General features: G+C 42.2%; 1 protein-coding gene across 1 annotated transcript in view; it reads left to right on the top strand.

Moving 5' to 3' along the window:
- Positions 1 to 17,914, top strand: part of SLC35F6 (solute carrier family 35 member F6) — a 59,731-nt gene extending 41,817 nt beyond the window's left edge. The window contains exons 4-6 of the mRNA XM_073625176.1: positions 1,726 to 1,938; positions 5,306 to 5,416; positions 9,868 to 17,914. Coding sequence (XP_073481277.1) covers positions 1,726 to 1,938; positions 5,306 to 5,416; positions 9,868 to 10,325 — 782 coding nt within the window. The 3' untranslated portion in view covers positions 10,326 to 17,914. The remainder of the gene's footprint in view (positions 1 to 1,725; positions 1,939 to 5,305; positions 5,417 to 9,867) is intronic.
- The last annotated feature ends 857 nt before the right edge of the window (positions 17,915 to 18,771 follow it).

Raw genomic sequence — 18,771 nt, 5'->3', positions numbered from 1 at the left:
CAGGAAATGCTCGAACAAGGGCCTACTTGGCAGCATCAACAGGCATTATTTTTAATAAAAGCCGCATCCAATTCACAATAGCAGGAGATTTTGACCAGCTCTATATGGAGCCAGTTCACATATCTCCACAGCAGGTCCGGTGCGTTTTGCACTAAAACGCTGTGCGTCTTTTGGTCCGTTTCAGGAATTCAGCCAACAATTCAAGCTGAAATCGGACCTGAAACGGTGAACCAGGACGCACTGGACCCTGCTGTGAGACAGATGCGGTGATGGTGTGAACCCAGCCTTAACAAGATTGAAAAAACTTTGGAAATTACACTGACATGTTAACCTTTTCAGCCTCGGAAGGTTTTACCCCCCCCCCTTATTGACCAGGCCATTTTTTTGCGATACGGCACTGTCTTATTTTTACTGACAATTCCGCGGTCGTGCAATGTTGTACCCAAATAGAATTGAATTATAGAAAGGGAACCATTATGGAGAATAAGAATCTCCATTTGTTGTTGCCACCATCCCAAATATGTTATGTATTTAGAGAAAACAAGTACCTCCCGGTACTGTGGGACTTTAAGGGCGAACTTTTGAAGACAAAGTATTTTAGAAACATAGAAAAATTTATTATTTCATAAAACAGTATGAAGGTGTGACACAGCACCACACATAGAATAGTACATAATGTCTATATATAGTATAAGAAAAAGCACTTCTCCTATATACCAACATGTTTTGGGAAATTCGGGTAAATCCCTTCTTCAGGGAAATGGAGGAGATAATAGTTGGAGATGCTTTGGAATAGAGAAATCAATGTCCTTTTTTCCCCACAAATAGAGCTCTCCTTTGGTGGTATTTGATCACCTCTGCAGTTTTTATTTGTTGCATTATAAACAAAAAAGAGTGACAATTTTGAAAAAAAAAACCAATATTTTTTACTTTATGCTATAAAACACGTCCAATAAAAAAATAAAAAAATCAAGTTCCTTCATCAGTTTAGGCCAATATGTGTTCTGCTCCATATTTATGGTAAAAAAAAATCCCAATAAGCGTATATTGATTGGTTAGTGCAAAAGGTATAGCATCTACAAACTATGGGATATTTTTATGGAACTTGCTTTTTTGTTTTTTTTTTTACTAGTAATAGCGGAACTGCAACATTGTGGTGGACAAATCTGACACTAAGTGACACTTTTTGGGGACCAGTGATACCAATACAGTGATCAGTGCTAAAGTGCTAAAAATGCACTGTCACTGTACTAATGACACTGTCAGCGAAGGGGTTAACATCAGGGGCGATCAAAGGGTTAAATGTGTTCCTAGAGAGTGCTTTCTAACAGTGGGGAGGTGCTTTGATTAGGGGAAGGCAGACATCTGTGTTCCTGCTTAGCAGAAACACAAGATCTCCATCTTCCCCTCTCACAGAATGGCGACTTTGCGTGTCTTCCCTTCTCTAATTGCCATTCTGCCTCTCTTGGGAATGATCGCGGGGTGCCGGCGAACATCAGGCCTTCCGGACCCACTGATTGGCTCCCGCTGTGTCCAATCACATTGCGAGTGGGTCATCGGCGGCACGCGTGCGTGCCCCATACCCGGAGCTAGAAATCACGTACAGGTATTTATGCATGTGGCAGTCCAGAAGAGGTTCAAGATTATATGATTTTTTTTTTTTAGAAGATTTAGATTTTATGTTTCTAAATTCTATTCACTATTCCTTTCTTATCCTTCCATCAGCCTTGAACATGACCAGTGCATCCAGCTTCCAGATGCTGCGAGGAGCTGTCATCATCTTCACAGGTCTTCTGTCCGTGGCGTTCCTGGGGAGAAAGTTGGAGTGCAGCCAATGGGTCGGGATCCTGGTCACCATCGCTGGACTGGTCGTTGTAGGCTTGGCGGACTTACTAAGTGGCCACGGCAGTGGGAAGGACCTCAATGATGTCATTACAGGTAAACAAATATTCCTTTTATAGTCAGGCTGAAAAAAGAGGCAAGTCTGATTCAACAAATAGTCCATTTAGTTGTCTATCACTTTAAGGCCAATGTGCAAAGTATCCTTTTTTAACCAGTTGCCCTCTGGAAGATTTACCCCTCTTCATGACCAGGCCATTTTTTTTTTTTGCTATGCGGTGCTGTGCTAATTTAACTGAGAATTGCGCAGTCATGCAACACCGTATTCAAACTAAATTTATATCATTTTTTCACACAAATAGAGCTTTGTTTTTCTGGTATTTAATCACCTCTGGGTTTTTTTTTTTTTTATATATATAAAAGAAAAAAGACCTACAATTTTGAAAAAAAACTATATTTTTAACTTTCTACTATAAAATATATCCAATAAGAAAAAGAAAAAAAAAACACACCAAAGACATGATGGTAGGTTAATTGGCTCCTGTCTAAATTGGCCCTAGTAAATGTGTATGTATGAATGTGAGTTAGGGACATTAGATTGTAAGTTCCTTGAGGGTAAGGACAGATGTGAATGTACAACGTTAATGTAAAGAGCTGCGTAAATTGACGGCGCTGTATAGTACCTGAAAATAATAAAATTAGGCTCCACACACACTGGGCTTAAAAAAATGCTATTTCTTTTGGCAGAAAAAAAAAACGCTCATATAGACTCGTATTTTTATACATAATTCAGATGAGTTTAGGAGAGTTTTGCTTTTTTTCTGCCAGTGAGCTCCAATCAGGAACGCAAACCAGAAGGGATTTTTTTTTCCTGCCTCTAAACGTTGAGCTCAAAGTATGCCTTTAATCACCCTAATGTACATGGACACATAGGATAACATTGAGCTGCTTCTACAGGCAGAACACAAAACTCCTGTAGTAGCAGCGATTTTTAAGCCAGTGTGCATGGAGCCTTATAGCGTCTACAAACTATAGGATATATACTGGAATTTTTTTAAAAACATTTTTTTTATAGTAGTAATGGCAGCGATCAGCGGCTTATAACAGGACTGCAATAGCGCGGAGAGCAATCTGACACTTTGTGGTGAACCAACTAGCTGCCCCTGACATCACCAGTGACATTATAATAGTGGTCAGTGCTAATAATATGCACTGTCACTGTACTAATGACACTGGGCAGGAAGGGGTTAATGTCTAGGGAAGTCAAGAAGCTAAACAAGTGTTTATGTGTGTACTGTGTGCTGCTTTTACTGGAAACCTAGTTGTTTTCATTCCCTTCTGAGCAGGAAATGAAAAAACAACTAGATCCCGTGTCACTGAACACAGTGTTGTGTACACTCTCAGAGCCGATCGCTGGGTGCCGGTGGTCAATTACTGGCTGGGACCCAGTGATGGGCATGTGCTGTGACAAATCACAGCATGGGCTGTTGAAGACCCATTTTAAGGCTGCAGGTAAGTTTCTATCACATAAGAAACACACCACAAAAGATATAGCACCTACTATAGGCTACCAACAAGTATTTATTCATTAATATGGATTTACAAATATAAGACTACCGGTGAAAAGAAGCCGTAGAACCCCCCTAGGGTTGTATCCTCCCACCCCTTCTTCTCCCACCTCACTGCCCTATTGTCAAGGAAATGGCCGTAGGAGAATTGGCAACGTTGCCAATACTAGAAATGGGCACATCCAGCACATTCGCATGCGCACTGGCGCAAGAATGGGAAAGTGTGTGACGGCGCGAATTGGCGAATATGCGTGCGCAATGGCGCACGCAATACGTGGCAGATGCTGACACTCACTGGCCTATAAAAGACTGCTGCTGTGTTCACAGATTGCTGGATTGTTGTTAGCCTTCCTGTGTTCCTGAGCCTCTGTGCATGTTTCCTTGGATTTCCTGTTATTGACCTGGCTTGCCCTTGACCTGTCTGATCTCCGCTCCTGGCTTTTTACCCCTGGCTTGCTCTACCGACTTTGCTGCTGTCTGATCACCCACATATGACCCCGACTTGCATTACAAACTTTGCTACTAGTTACCTGCTACTTACCTGCCCTCCTGTGTATGATCTCGGCTTGTTCCTGCTACCTGCATCCACTACTGACTGATCCACCATGTATGACCCCTGTCCTGGCTTCCATTGCCGTTTCCTGTGTACACTGTTGCCAGGTACTTCTGGAGTTCCTGAGAGACTTCTGCCTTACTGTGCATCCTGCCTGTCCCAGTATTCATCAGGTGATCACCGGTCCAACTCTTCAGTACACTACGGGCAACCTGTGCTTCTTTGAGCACTGCACTTCATGTACCATCTTCAGGGGTGTACTGTACTTAGCCACAAGGGGAGTCCTCTCAGCACTTCAGCCTCCTACCAGGTATGTAACACCTATTTAGTTTCCATCTATTGAGATGGGGAAGCAGGAGTTCTTGTAGGTTGGATAGGTCCTAGGATGGGAGAGAGGGGGTGGGAGGATACAACCCTGGGGGGGTTCTACGGCCTCTTTTCACTGGTAGTGTTATATTTGTATGTCCATATTCATTAACCACTTGATGTAACGTCGCTTCGTCCTGCGCCCCCTGCTCACCCACGGAGCCGATGTGAGTGCCCGGCGGTCGCGATCATCACCGTGCTCCCGCGATCGCTCGGGGCACACCGACAACGAGTATCTGTGTGTGTAAACACACAGTTTCCGGTTCTCTGAGGGGAGAAGAGACAGATCATCTGTCCATACAGAGTATGCACAGCGATCTGTCATCTCCCCTACACAGTCCCCTCCCCCCTTCTGTTAGAACACACACTAGGGAACACAATTAACCCCTTGATCGCCCCCTAGTGTTAACCCCTTCCCTGCCAGTGCCATTTTTACAGTAATCAATGCATTTTTATAGCACTGATCGCTGTATAAATGCCAATGGTCCCAAAGATGTGTCAAAATTGTCCGATGTGTCCCCCATAATGTCGCAGTCCCGATAAAAATCGCAGATCGCCAGAATTAATACTAAAAAAAATAAATAATAAAAATGCCATAAAACTATCCCCTATTTTGTAAACGCTACAACTTTTGCGCAAGCCAATCAATATACGCTTATTGCGATTTTTCTTACCAAAAATATGTAGAAGAATACATATCGGCCTAAACTGAGGAAAAAAATGTTTTTTATATATTTTTGGGGAATATTTATTAGAACAAAAAAGGAAAAAAGATTGCGTTGTTGTTGGATGCATGTCCCTTGAAACATGGGTTTAGGCACCATTAGTGACCACTCCCGGGATCTCAGTTTTGTGGGTTTCTATCACATGGCTACTATTCTACTCACCCTTGGTTCTTGTTTTTGATCTACAGCAAAGCTGCATAAGTGCACACTTTTTGTACTATTTATATTTTCTATTGTCTGTTCTCTCCATCAAGGTGACCTGCTTATTATCATGGCTCAGATCATCGTATCTATCCAGATGGTTCTAGAAGAGAAATTTATCTACAAACATAACGTACATCCCCTCCGAGCTGTGGGAACTGAGGGTGAGTAGTGCACCATCAGCTGTTTGAACTGGTGTCATTTATCTACATTGATCTGTATTTATCTGTATTGTCTTTTTCTATTGTGTGCCCATTCAAGCCACAGCAGCAAGTTTGCGTTAATCCCACTCCCTCCCTACATTATACACTTACATTTCCTTCGCTCCCCTGCTGTTTTGTTTAGTATTGAGAGTCAAAGGAAATACCAGGTACTTCTATTTATTTATTACAGGTCAGTGGCGGCCGGTCCCCTAGTATGCATAATCTAATCATAGAACGATTTACTTTTAAATAACTGATAATATGACAAACATTTTTTAACATCTTGAAGTTAATTTTGGAAGCAAATTTCGATCTAGTTTTATGCCGTGTACACACGATCGGAAATTCCACCAGAAAAACTCAGATGAGAGCTTTTTGGCGGAAAATGCGACCATGTGTATGCTTCATCGGTCTTTTGCTGGCGGAATTCCAGCCAGCAAAAGATTGGGAGCATGTTCTCTATTTTTCGGTCAGGAAAAGTTCCTATACGAAAATGCGATCGTCTGTACAAATTCCAACGTGCAAAATTCCTACGCATGCTTGGAAACAATTCGACGCATGCTCAGAAGCATTAAACTTCATTTTCTCGGCTCGTCATAGTGTTTGTGACGGTCGTAATTTCAGCGAACTTTTGCGTGACCGTGTTTATGCAAGGCAAACTTGAGCGGAATCCCGTCGGAAAAGCCTTCATATCTTTTTCCGACGAGAAATCCGTTCGTGTGTACGCGGCATAAGACTAATGTCCCATACACATGAGCGGATTTTCCGTTGGAAAAAACTTGAAAAAATTCTTGACGGTCGAAAGTGTAGAGAACTTTTGTGTGACCGTGTGTATGCAAGCCAAGCTTGAGCGGAATTCCGTCGGAAAAACCATCCAAGTTTTTTCCAACGGAAAATCCGCTCATGTGTATGGGGCATTAGTCTTATGCCACGTACACACGAGCGGATTTCTCGTCAGAAAAAGATATGAAGGCTTTTCCGACGGGATTCTGCTCAAGTTTGCCTTGCATAAACACGGTCACGCAAAAGTTCGCTGAAATTACGACCGTCATGAACACTACGACGAGCCGAGAAAATGAAGTTCAATGCTTCCGAGCATGCGTCGAATTGTTCCCGAGCATCCGTAGGGATTTTGCGCGTCGGAATTGCCACAGACGATCGCATTTTCGGATAGGAACTTTTCCCGACCGAAAAATTGAGAGCATGGAAATTTTCTGCCTAACGAACGGTAAATTGAAAGGTTAATGTGTGTCCCGTCCGAACTGTCTGCACCAGGTATATGTAAAAAAACAAACAAAAGATGCATTCATTTATGTCCACTGAATGATTTATCGGTCATTACATGATGGCACTATCGTTTGCGCTCACGGCCGAATGTTCGTTTTTCGAAAATGGGTTCGGCTGATTTTTCGTATAGTGTATGGACAGCATAAGTTTTAGTCCCATTTTAGTCTTCTGCCAGTGTTTTAGTCGTATTTAGTCGACTACATCTCTAGTACATTTTTGTCGACTAAAATCTCTAGTACATTTTAGTCATCTAAAATCGAATGGGTGTAGTTAAATTGTAATGCATTATTTAAGCTTTTTTTCTACAATTTCCAAGCTCATTATATACTACTGCTGGAGTGAAAAATATATTGTTATTATTTATGGTATTAAGGTTTGAACATGCACTACAGACACAGATTTAGTCGTTATATAACCTCTTTGTTTAAGTAAAACCGTTTCATCAAGAATATTGCTTTTTTGACAAAAGGGTAACGTAAAAATAACAAAAAAAAAAAAAAAAAAACTCTTTGCATGATCGTAATGATGCCAGTGCTACCATGCAGTGCAGTGCCATTGGTCACTGGTCAGAGGAGGCCTGTAATGCTGCACAGCAAGATGGTGGTCTGAGGGATGGACTGTAATCCACAGTGCCCTGGATGCCACTGCCAGTAATCAGAGGAGGCCTGTAATGCTGCACAGTGCTGTCTGCATGGACGGTGGTCTGAGGGGAGGCCTCAGGCCTGCTGTAATTGTAATGTACTACACACTCACAGTCTGCCCTGCTCTGGGCGCCTGGCGGTCATCTCGCAAATCGGGACTCGGGAGTGGGACAGATTCAGCCTCGTCTAGGGCTGCCACCTTTTCTTTAAGCCAAACCCGAACACTTTAGCGGCCTGGGACACCTTTGGGTGCCCCAAGGAGAGTAGTAATGTGGTGTGCATAGCGTGCCGTAGTGAACAGTGGGTGTGGCCTAATTGCTCTTTCCAACATCATCACCCTGCCACCTAGTGATGCCGAACTTGGCCCAAGACAGCCGCCTGCAGCTCCCAGATGGCAACAGATTTGTGTGACTAGCTTGGTTACTTGAGGAGCCACTACTTGGTTTGAATAATGTGTCCGGATTTCAGTCTGCATGAAACCTGAACACTTGATTGAAAACCCTGACTGTCTGGGTGAATCCTGGACAGGTGGCAACCCTAGTCTCGTCGGGACTCGGGAGGCCTAGCTGGTCTGAAATGCACAGTGCTGCTCTCTCTGGTCTCTGTCAGTCATTACGGTGCACACAGTCGAACAAGCTTGCTTGCTGAGAGCGGATTGTGGAAGCAGGCGAAGCTCCGTGAAAACCAGAAGATAATTCACAAGGGTAAACGTCCCGGCCTCACATTTTCATCCGGTTTTCATTCAGTAACGAAAACGGATTTGATTTTTGTCATAGTCTCCATCAGTGGATGAAAATACGCTGTATTTTTAGTTTCATTTTCGTCACTGTAAAAATGGAGCTGACGTTGCCGAAATTAACACTGGTGGCTGTGCACTGTGCGGGGCGCCAAACTAATAGGTTTCTATAAGGTCTGTCATTTTTTTTTTTACAAGCATGTGATTAGAGACCGAGGCTCTAATTGGCTTGTAAAAGGTTGTCCTCCCACTTGTGATATTAGCGAATCAATATCGGTTTCCGGCTTCTCGTCCTGGCCAATCAGGACAGGAGGTAGAAGATTTGGAACCCGGAAAGAAGACCGGGTTAACGTGGAAGCCGCGGCGCCTGGTATTAGGGGAGCCATGAGCATTGCAAGAATCTGTGGGGTGAGTGTGGATCTGGAGGGGTTTGTTTGCTGCCCCCTCAAAATTTTCAAAAGTGCTTATATAGCGCCAACAATTTACACGGTGCTTTATATATTTATTATACATTCACATCATTCTCTGCCCTCAAGAAGCTTACAATCTAAGGTCCCTAACTCACATTCATACATACACACATACTAGAGCCAATTTAAACAGAAGCCAATTAACCTACCAGGTATTGCTCTTTCACTAACGTTGCTTTATGCAAAAGATATACCTCCTGGGATCCAATTTGTAAAGACAATATGGCAGGTCTAGGAGACTTGTTAAAGTAGATTTACTTACCTGATCCCCTGCTCCTCCACACTGCTAGACTGGTTCCTGCAAAATCATTTTCCCTGTGATCCAGCGGTTTAAGGTCCGATCATCATCAAGGCCATTGTAGGGACTATAGCCCTGCATTGGGCATGATGATACCGAGGGACAGTCCACTGCCAGAGCAGGTTATCGCTGTTTTCTAGCTGGTCTAAAGCCACTATTGATGTAAAGGGACACTTTTTGGTTGCTATGGACAATCTCAAGTTTCCAGGTAGAAAGAACAGTATATATAATATAAAACTGCATGGGCAAAAGCACTGGGGTCAAAAGGGAAGTGAAATGATTTCATACAGTACTGTTATCTGTAAGATTACAGTACTGTATGTGTTATGATTTTTACATCTTTTTGAATTTGCCGCCAGGCTCCGCCCCCGTGCGTCGCAATGCTCGCAGGTAATGGAACCTGGCACAGAATGGCTTCGGGCAGAGGACGGAGCCCGCAGACAGCGCGGGGGGACATCGCACCAGGATCCTGAGATGTAATCCCGAGTGTGGCTCGGGGTTACCACTAATGGTGCTGAAATTTAACCCCGAGCCACACTCGGGAGTACCGTCAGGGAGGCTACTTCTTGAGAGTATCTGTGTGTGTAAATTAGGACAGGCTGGTAAGGGGCACCAGTGCATTATTTTGCCCAAGGGCCCATGATGCTATTGAGATGGCCCTGGAAAGTGGAGAAGAGAGCAGAAGGTTTATCTCATCTCAGACTGTTGGTGCTCTTTCATTGTCTCGCCAGAGACTGGAGGTGGGGGGTTGACCAATCTTTGTTGCTTAACTGTAGCAGACAAAAGTCATGTCATCATACTGGCTCTGAAAATCTAAGGAACAGATAGACAAAACTACAAATCCTTTGGCAGGTATAGCAGCTCGCATATGTACAGTAGGTCAGTAGTGTAAATTAGCTCTTTGTCTGGAGTTCAGCTTTAAAATGAACACTTGCTGAAAACATGTCTTTTATTAATAGAATTTTTATTATTATTTTCAGGTCTGTTTGGATTTATCATTTTGACCATCCTGTTGATCCCCTTCTACTACATTCCTGCCGGGGGCTTCAGTAACAGTGAACGTGGAGTTTTAGAGGACTCTCTGGATGCCTTCTGCCAAATGGGTCGCCAGCCACTAATCATCCTGGCCCTGATTGGTAATATCACCAGCATCGCCTTCTTTAACTTCGCTGGCATAAGCGTGACCAAGGAGATCAGTGCCACTACCCGCATGGTGCTAGATAGTCTGAGGACTCTGGTCATCTGGGTCGTCAGCTTGGCTGTGGGCTGGGAACAGTTCCATCCGTTGCAGATTCTTGGCTTTGTCATCCTCTTGTTGGGAACGTGCCTTTACAATGGACTCCACAAAAAGATCATGTGTGCACGGTGCAAGGAGCAGAGCGAGGAGACACGAGGCCTCCTAAACGAAGAAAGGACAGTGATCAATAGTGACAGTTAATGGGGTCAACCTAGATCCCTGGCACTAGATTTTTATTTTATTTCGCAGCCAAACTTCTTCCCGAGGACTGTTGTTTTATTATCAAAGAACGTTCCAATTTTATTTGAGAATGGTGGAGACAGAAGTACTCCAGATTTAAAAAAAAAGGACTTAGTAAACCTTAAAGGGGTTTTCCATTTTAAGCAAAATGCAGGTGAAAACCTGTAATGATATTTGACTATTTAAGGATACCCATTTGAAAACAAGTGCCTGTTATTTAAAAATAATCAAAAATGTAATACTTTTCTTGGGGCAAAGCCTTTTCCACAGTTTATTAATTATAAGAAAAATGATGGATGATAAGGATTTCATGTTCATACAGGAGCTGGATTAAGGCTGCCTTTACACTTTAGTGACCGTGTAGTTTTGCACATTGACACACATTAAGACATGATACAACAGGTGGTCTATGAGCATTGTGATGCATAACCATTCATTGTCAATGACAGCGCATTGCACATATATGGGCAAAACAAATACACCAGCCCCTCAGCAGGAAAAAGGGGCAGGCACGTTTTCGGCCCCTGGATGTGTGCTGATGGCTCATTGAAAACCAATAGGTGTGCTTAATGCATTACAGGTCAATGCATCAACACAAGGGTAAAAGGGAACAAGTGAAAATGGTAATATTGGTGACATGGAGTTATGAAGGGCCATTCTTGTCAGACCGACCATCGTTATGTGAGGACTTGAGCTGTAATTTCAATAGAGGAAGGCCTATAGACGTAGTGTATCTAGAGTTCGCTAAGGCATTTGGTAAAGTACCCCATAAACGCTTTATACAAATTAAGATCAATTGGCATTGAAGAAATTGTATGCACGTGAATAAAAAACTGGTTACAGGAACATGTCCATAGAGAAGTGATAAAGGGATCTTTTTCTAAAAGTAGCCTAAAGTTGTGAGCCGCGAACCCCAGAGCTCTCCCTTGACACCAGTTCTGTTTAATTTGTTCATAAACGATATAGAAGTTGGAATAAATAGTTCAAGCCCAGTGCTTCCTGATGATAACAAGCTTTGCAGGACAGTTACTTCACAACAGGATATAGCAGCTTTAGAAGAACACCTCATTAAAATGGAGGGGTGGGCAGCTATATGGCAGATGAGGTTTAATATTTAAATATGTAAAGTAATGCACAGTAAATGCTAGGGGCAGAATCTCTGGGGGAATCGAAGATAGGAAAGGGTCATTGTAGACCATAGGTGTGCGCATAGGGTGTGCCGGATGTGCCTGGGTACACCCTAATCACCCCATGCGCATTAGTATTATTGCTGTGTGTGCTGGTGGGAAGATGGGAAAGATCTCCCTCTCACCGGCTCTGCCCCAAGAGAAGTGTTTGCATACTTTTCTTTCACTGTGCCGACAGGGAGAACAATTTGCCAGGGTTATATACACTGAGCAAAATTTTAAATGCAACACTGAACTTAAAGATCTATGACTTTTTCTATGTACTCAAAAAGACTATTTCTTTCAAAAAGTCTAAATCTGTGTTAGTGAGCACTTCTCCTTTCCATCCACCTCACAGGTGTGCATATCAAGATGTTGATTAGACAGCATGATTATAGCACAGGTGTGCCTTAAGCCCCACACACACTATCAGATTTTCCCCTGAGTTTTTCCTTCAGATTTACCAAAACCATATAATATGAGGTCAAACCTTAGGAGTTTCAATGTGTATGCAATCAGGTAGGCCCTTCCACTACATGGTTTTGGTAAATCTGAAGGAAAAACTCAGCAGGAAATCTGTATGTGTATGGGGCTTTAGGCTGGTCACAATAAAAGGCCACTCTAAAATGTGCAGTTTTACTGTATTGTGGGGGGGTCGGGGGGGTCCGAAAACCAGTCAGTATCTGGTGTGACCACCATTTGCCTAACGCAGTGCAGCACATCTCCTTCTTATAAAGTTGATCAGGTTGTTGATTGTGGCCTGTTGATGGATTGATGGATATTGGCAGGAACTGGAACACGCTGTCGTATACACCGATCCAGAGCATCCCAAACATGCTTAATGGGTGACATGTCCGGTGAGTATGCTGGCCGTGCAAGAACTTGGATGTTTTCAGCTTCCAGGAATTGTGTACAGATCCTTGCAACATGGGGTCGTGCATTATCATGCTGCAACATGAGGTGATGGTCGTGGATGAATGGCACAACAATGGGCCTCAGGATCTCATCACGGTATCTCTGTGCGTTCAAAATGCCATCAATAAAATGTACCTGTGTTAATTGTCCATAGCATACGCTTGCCCATACCATAACCCCGCTGCCACCATGGGCCACTCGATCCACAACGTTGACCTCAGCAAAAACGCTCACCCACTCGACGCCATACACGTTGTCTGCCATCTGCCCTGTACAGTGAAAACCAGGATTCATCCGTGAAGAGAACACCGCACCAAAGTGCAAGACGCCATCAAATGTGAGCATTTGCCCACACAAGTCAGTTACGACTATGAACTGCAGTCAGGCCAAGACCCTGATAAGGACGATGAGCATGCAGATGAGATTCCCTGAGACGGTTTCGGACACTTTGTGCAGAAATTATTTGGTTATGCAAACAGATTGTTGCAGCAGCTGTCCGGGTGGCTGGTCTCAGATGATCTTGGAGGTGAACATCCTGGATATGGAGGTCCTGGGCTGGTGTGGTACACGTGGGCAGTTGAATGGACTGCTAAATTCTCTGAAACACCTTTGGAGACAGCTTATGGTAGAGAAATGAACATTCAATTCTAGGGGAACGGCTCTGGTGAACATTCCTACAGTCAGCATGCCAATTGCACGCTCCCTCAAAACTTGCAACATCTGTGGCATTGTACTGTGTGATAAAACTGCACATTTTAGAATAGCCTTTTATTGTGGCCATCCTAAGGCACACCTGTGCAATAATCATTCTCTCTAATCAACATCTTGATATGCCACGCCTGTGAGGTGGATGGATTATCTTGGCAAAGGAGAAGTGCTCACTAACTCAGATTTAGATAGATTTGTAAACAATCTTTCAATCTTTGAGAAAAATAGGCCTTTTGTGTACATAGAAAAAGTCGTAGATCTTTAAGTTCAGCTTATGATAAAAAGGGGCAAACACAAAAGTGTTGCGTTTATAATTTTTCTCAGTGTATATATGTAAACACACACACGCACGTTTGTTTGAGCTTTAGGGTGCATACCTAATGCAATAGGCTGTGCACACCTATGTTGTAGACCATGCCATGCACTGCCTTGTAGACCTTGCAATGCCAAGCTGCAGTAAACAAGGCTAGTAGACTATTATCGCGTCTAAATTTGACTAGCTTTTATTACACTGACTGTAACCCTGTACAGCAGCATGAAGGCTAGCAGACTATTATAGCGCATTTAAAAAGGTACATGTGCAAGAGAGAAGACCGTAGTTCTACCCATTAACACTTTGCAAACCGAGCAGTGGGGTTGATTTACTAAAGGCAAATAGACTTTGCACTTTGCAAAGTACAGTTGCACTTTGTAAGAGCAGTTGCTCCAGAGTTTAGTAAATGAGCAGAAGCTCTGCTGACTTTCTACATCCAATTATGTGTAAACAAAAAATTCTGTTTTTTTATTCTTTTTTTATTTTCATTTGCACGTGATCGGGTATTCTTTGCAGAGGGAAGCTTGACCTCATTTACTAAACTCTGGGGGAACTGGCTTTGCAGAGGGCAACTGCCCTTTGCAAAGTGTACAGTCTATTTACTTTTAGTAAATCAACCCCAATGCATTGAAAAATGCAATAAATCTGCAGCAGGTTATAGTGCCTTGCAAAAGTATTCACCCCCCTTGGCTTTTTACCAATTTTGTTACATTACAGCCTTTAGTTCAATGTTTTTTTTTAATCTGAATTATATGTGATGGATCAGAAGACAATAGTCTATGTTGGTGAAGTAAAATTAGAAAAAACATATACATAAAACTATTTTTCAGAAATAAAAAACTGATAATCGGCATGTGCGTATGTATTCACCCCCTTTTTTATGAAGCCCATAAAAAGCTCTGGTGCAACCAATTACCTCCAGAAGTCACATAATTAGTGAAATGATGTCTACCTGTGTGCAATATAAGTGTCACATGATCTGTCATTACATATACACACCTTTTTGAAAGGCCCCAGAGGCTGCAATACCTAAGCAAGAGGCACCACTAACCAAATGCTGCCATGAAGACCAAGGAACTCTCCAAACAAAAAAGGGACAATGTTGTTGTGAATACTTTTGCAAGACACTGTATGTCAATGTTTACTATAACATTTGGTCTTGTTCTATTCAAAGCTGTCAGTGGTCAATAGCAATTCACATAAACAAAAAGGTAGAAACTTAGCATAGCATGCTAAGGTGTGTAGTTCTAAATTCTTCAAAGAGATACAGGTTGTCTAGAGCAGGGGTCTCCAAACTTTCTAAATAAAGGGCCAGTTTTTTGTCCTTCAAAATGTAGGAAGACCGGACTGTGACCAGCAGTGGAAATTTTCCTCCTGGCATCCGTTGGAGTAAACATCTCCACTTCTGATATTAGGGGGAGGAATAGTGCCCCATCGTTGGTATCACTGGGAGGAATAGTGCCCCATTGTTAGTGTCAGTTGACAGAATAGAGTTGTATCAGTGGGAGAATAGTGCCCCATTGTTAGTGTCAGTTGACAGAATAGTATTTTATCAGTGGGAGAATAGTGCCCCAAAGACCGGATAAAGGCAAGCAAAGGTTCACATCTGATCCCCGGGCCACAGTTTGGAGACCACTGGTCTAGAAGTTGAACAACAAAACTTAGTGTTGACAGGGCTCTCAACCTACTTGGCTAATGCCTGGTATTTCCTGAGAACAGCATGCCTTAGATTCTTTAGTCCTCCTATTAGAATCTCCACATTAATTATTGCAATCTGAAAGAAGCATTGTATGATTTAAAAGCAGGCCTGTACTATAGAAATTTTTTTATACCCAACTAATATTTACATACTGTATAAGTGAAAGTGTGGTTTGCCCTGTAATTGGTAGAATGTCATAATTGGTCACATGCTCCTCAAGGCCCTTCAGCAGAAATTACACGATCAATCAGTGGCATTGGACATATGAGTTTAGAGCCAAGGGGAGGATTCTAATGAGTATATGAGCTGGCAAGTTTTTGACACCTTACAACTTACTTGCAGGGTAGTGAAATGAAGTTATAAAGGGACTAAATGCAAACCTGATGATTAGTAAATAATAATATGAAAAAAATATTAAAGAAAACAGATCCACCTTAACCACTTCAGCCCCTGAAGAATTTACCCCCTTCCTGATCAGTGCGTTTTTTGCGATTCGGCACTGCGTCGCTTTAACTGATAATTGCGCGGTCGTGCGACGTGGCTTCCAAAAAAAATTGACGTCCTTTTTTTTATCACAAATAGAGCTTTCTTTTGGTGGTATTTGATCACCTCTGCGGTTTTAATTTTTTGCGCTATAAACAAAAAAAAAAAATAGCAACAATTTTGAAAAATACGCACTATATTTTACTTTTTGCTATAATAAATTTACCCAAAAAATATTTTAAAAAACATTTTTTTTCCTCAGTTTAGGCCGATACGTATTCTTCTACATATTTTTGGTAAAAAAAATCACAATAAGCGTTTATTGATTGGTTTGCACAAAAAGTTATAGCGTTTACAAAATAGGGGATAGTTTTATGGCATTTTTATTTTTTGACACATTTTTGGAACCATTGTCATTTATACAGCGATCAGTGCTATACAAATGCACTGATTCCAGTGTAAATGACACTGTCAGTGAAGGGGTTAAACGCTAGGGGGCTAGGGAGGGGTTAAGTATGTCCTAGGAATGTGTTACTAACTGGGGGGCGTGGCTACATGTGACACGTCACTGATCTCTGCTCCCGATCACAGGGAACAGAGATCAGTGACACTGTCACACGGGGAGATGCTTGTTTACATTAGCATCTCCCCATTCGCTCCCCAGCCGCTGTTCTATGCGTCCATAAGACACATAGAGATGCGGCTCGGCCCAGTCTCCCCACTCTCTCCTCATTGGATCACTGATCCAATGAGGAGGGAGAGTCCCCATCCAGCCAAGGCTATCGTGACCATTAGGTAAGGATCACACAGAGGTTTTTCTTAACTTCATGCATAGAATGCATAAAGGTAAAAAAACCTTCAGAACCACTTTTAGGCTCCATGCACAATGGACGTCAAAATAACATTATAAAAGCATTATATAAGTAGCTTTGCAGTGAGTCTGAATGTTTTTTAACGTTTTTGCAATAGCGTCTATTCGCGTATTTTAGCTGTTTTTTTTGCGTTTTTTTGTTTTTTTCAATGCATTAAAAACGTTAAAAAACACTGGAGAGCCACGTTTTTGAGAGTTTACCGACGTTTATCAGCGTTTATGCACGTTTAACGTTTTTAAGTGTTTTTAAGTGTTTTGGGCGGTCAGAAAAACAGCTCCTGAACGCGATTTTTCGAGAGTTCAGACAACAGCCCATAAACTCCACTGCTGATAAACGTCCAAAAACGTCCATGGACACATAGGATAACAAGGAGGGGAGTTTATGGGCTGTTAAAAAAAAGCCCAAACTCCCAAAAACGGCCGTTTATGAGCTTCAGTGTGCATGAAACCTTAAGAAGAAGTACAGCCAAAGCTACTTTGGCTGTATTTATCCTATGGATCACAGGAGTGCAGTTTGTTCTGCGCTACTATGACCTGTTTTCAGCAGACAGTGGGCTGAAGCCCGCTGTCGGCTGACGTCACAGAGTTGGTCCAGGCTCGGGAAAGATTGCGACCATTTGGTTGGGATCCGCCCACAAGCCTGGGCTGGCACCTTGCTCAACCTCTCAGCGAGCCATTGAGAGCCTAAGCCGACCGCTCCCACCCCCTCCACAGCCCAGCGCTTCAGTGAGCACGGTTGGGGGCAGAGCAGAGAGCCAGTTTGACAGTCACCAGCTCTCTACTCACAGAGCTGTGAGAACAAAGCAATTGGCAGTGCTGCATCTAGCTAAGTAAGTAAGCACAATTTCCATTTTCATAGGTAGCATTAGCAATGCCCTAACTTGTTTTAATCATTACTCATAATACCATTGCGTTAACTAAAACTGTGTATGTAGAGCACATTGCATGTCATACTCAGATCACCGGACAGTACATATACTATTATTCAAATTAAGACGGTAAATTAAATGATATAAATGCTCTTCCTAATTAAATTAAGTGTCCAAAAAAACACATGTTCTGTCTTGGAGCATTCACATCCTTTCCATCATTCATTTTCCCATGACCCACCAGAACCACGATGGGAGGAAGCTGGTTTGTTGATGAGTGGAAACAGTAATAATTTTTCTGATAAATAGGACTGACTGGTGTTTATATATAATGAAGTAGCTTTAAAACAAATTATATATAGGTTTATATTATATATAAGAATTGCACAATGACTGTCTGGATTGACTTAGAATATAAAATATACACTGTGTGGGTGAAAAGTGGCATGACAAAACTCTATAGTAATATCCATACTATAACTTTCTAAATGTTTGCCTATATGCAGAATAAAATGGCTGGACCAAATGGGTGGATATGTTAGTTTTTTTTTACAAAAATATCTTATCCCAGGGTGTATCATGGCTATGTGTATCATATTGGCACTCATGGGCCATATAACTTAAAAAGGAATGCTCTGTCTGTTAAAGTATATATATATTGCAACTAATGAATAGTTCATATTCAAACCACATGAAAAATCCAAAAATATCTCAGAAAATTTGCAAAATAGCAATAATAAAGTAATAAAGTGCTAATCAGTTCATATATGCACTTGCAGTCCACTTTATTAGATACACCTTGCTAGTACAGTGTTGCAAGAAAAAGAACCGCTGCTCCAGGTGTATGATTAGAGACTGAAGTAGAGTACTCGTAGAGTGTCAGCCCCGGCCCGCCTCCGTGGGAAACTAGTAAGAGAAGAAAGAATGGCTTCACATCCAGAAATCCCGATTGCCTTTTATTGTTCACAATGATAACACCAAAGACACCAACATATGGTCATGTAGACGCGTTTCACACATACATCTTGTGCTTAATCATTACCTGGTTAAGCACAAGATGTATGTGTGAAACACGTCTACGTGACCATATGTTGGTGTCTTTAGTGTTATCATTGTGAACAATAAAAGGCAATCGGGATTTCTGGATGTGCAGCCATTCTTTCTTCTCTTACTAGTACCGTGTTGGACCCCCTTTTGCCTTCAGGACTGTCTTAAAGGGGAGTTCCAGTCCCCAAAACACTTTTTTTTTAAAGACTCCTCTGTATTTGTCTAAACATGTACATTAAAGTGGAGTTCCACCCACTTTTACAACTCTTCAGCATCCCTCACTAAACTGTGCACTGTAAACAAATTGGATATTTTTTTATTTTTTTTCTCAGCACC

This window comes from Aquarana catesbeiana, linkage group LG04, assembly GCF_042186555.1.
Source record: "Aquarana catesbeiana isolate 2022-GZ linkage group LG04, ASM4218655v1, whole genome shotgun sequence".
Taxonomy (NCBI): Eukaryota; Metazoa; Chordata; class Amphibia; order Anura; family Ranidae; genus Aquarana; species Aquarana catesbeiana.
Note: the sequence above shows the minus strand (reverse complement) of the source record. Positions and strands in the feature narration are given on the sequence as shown.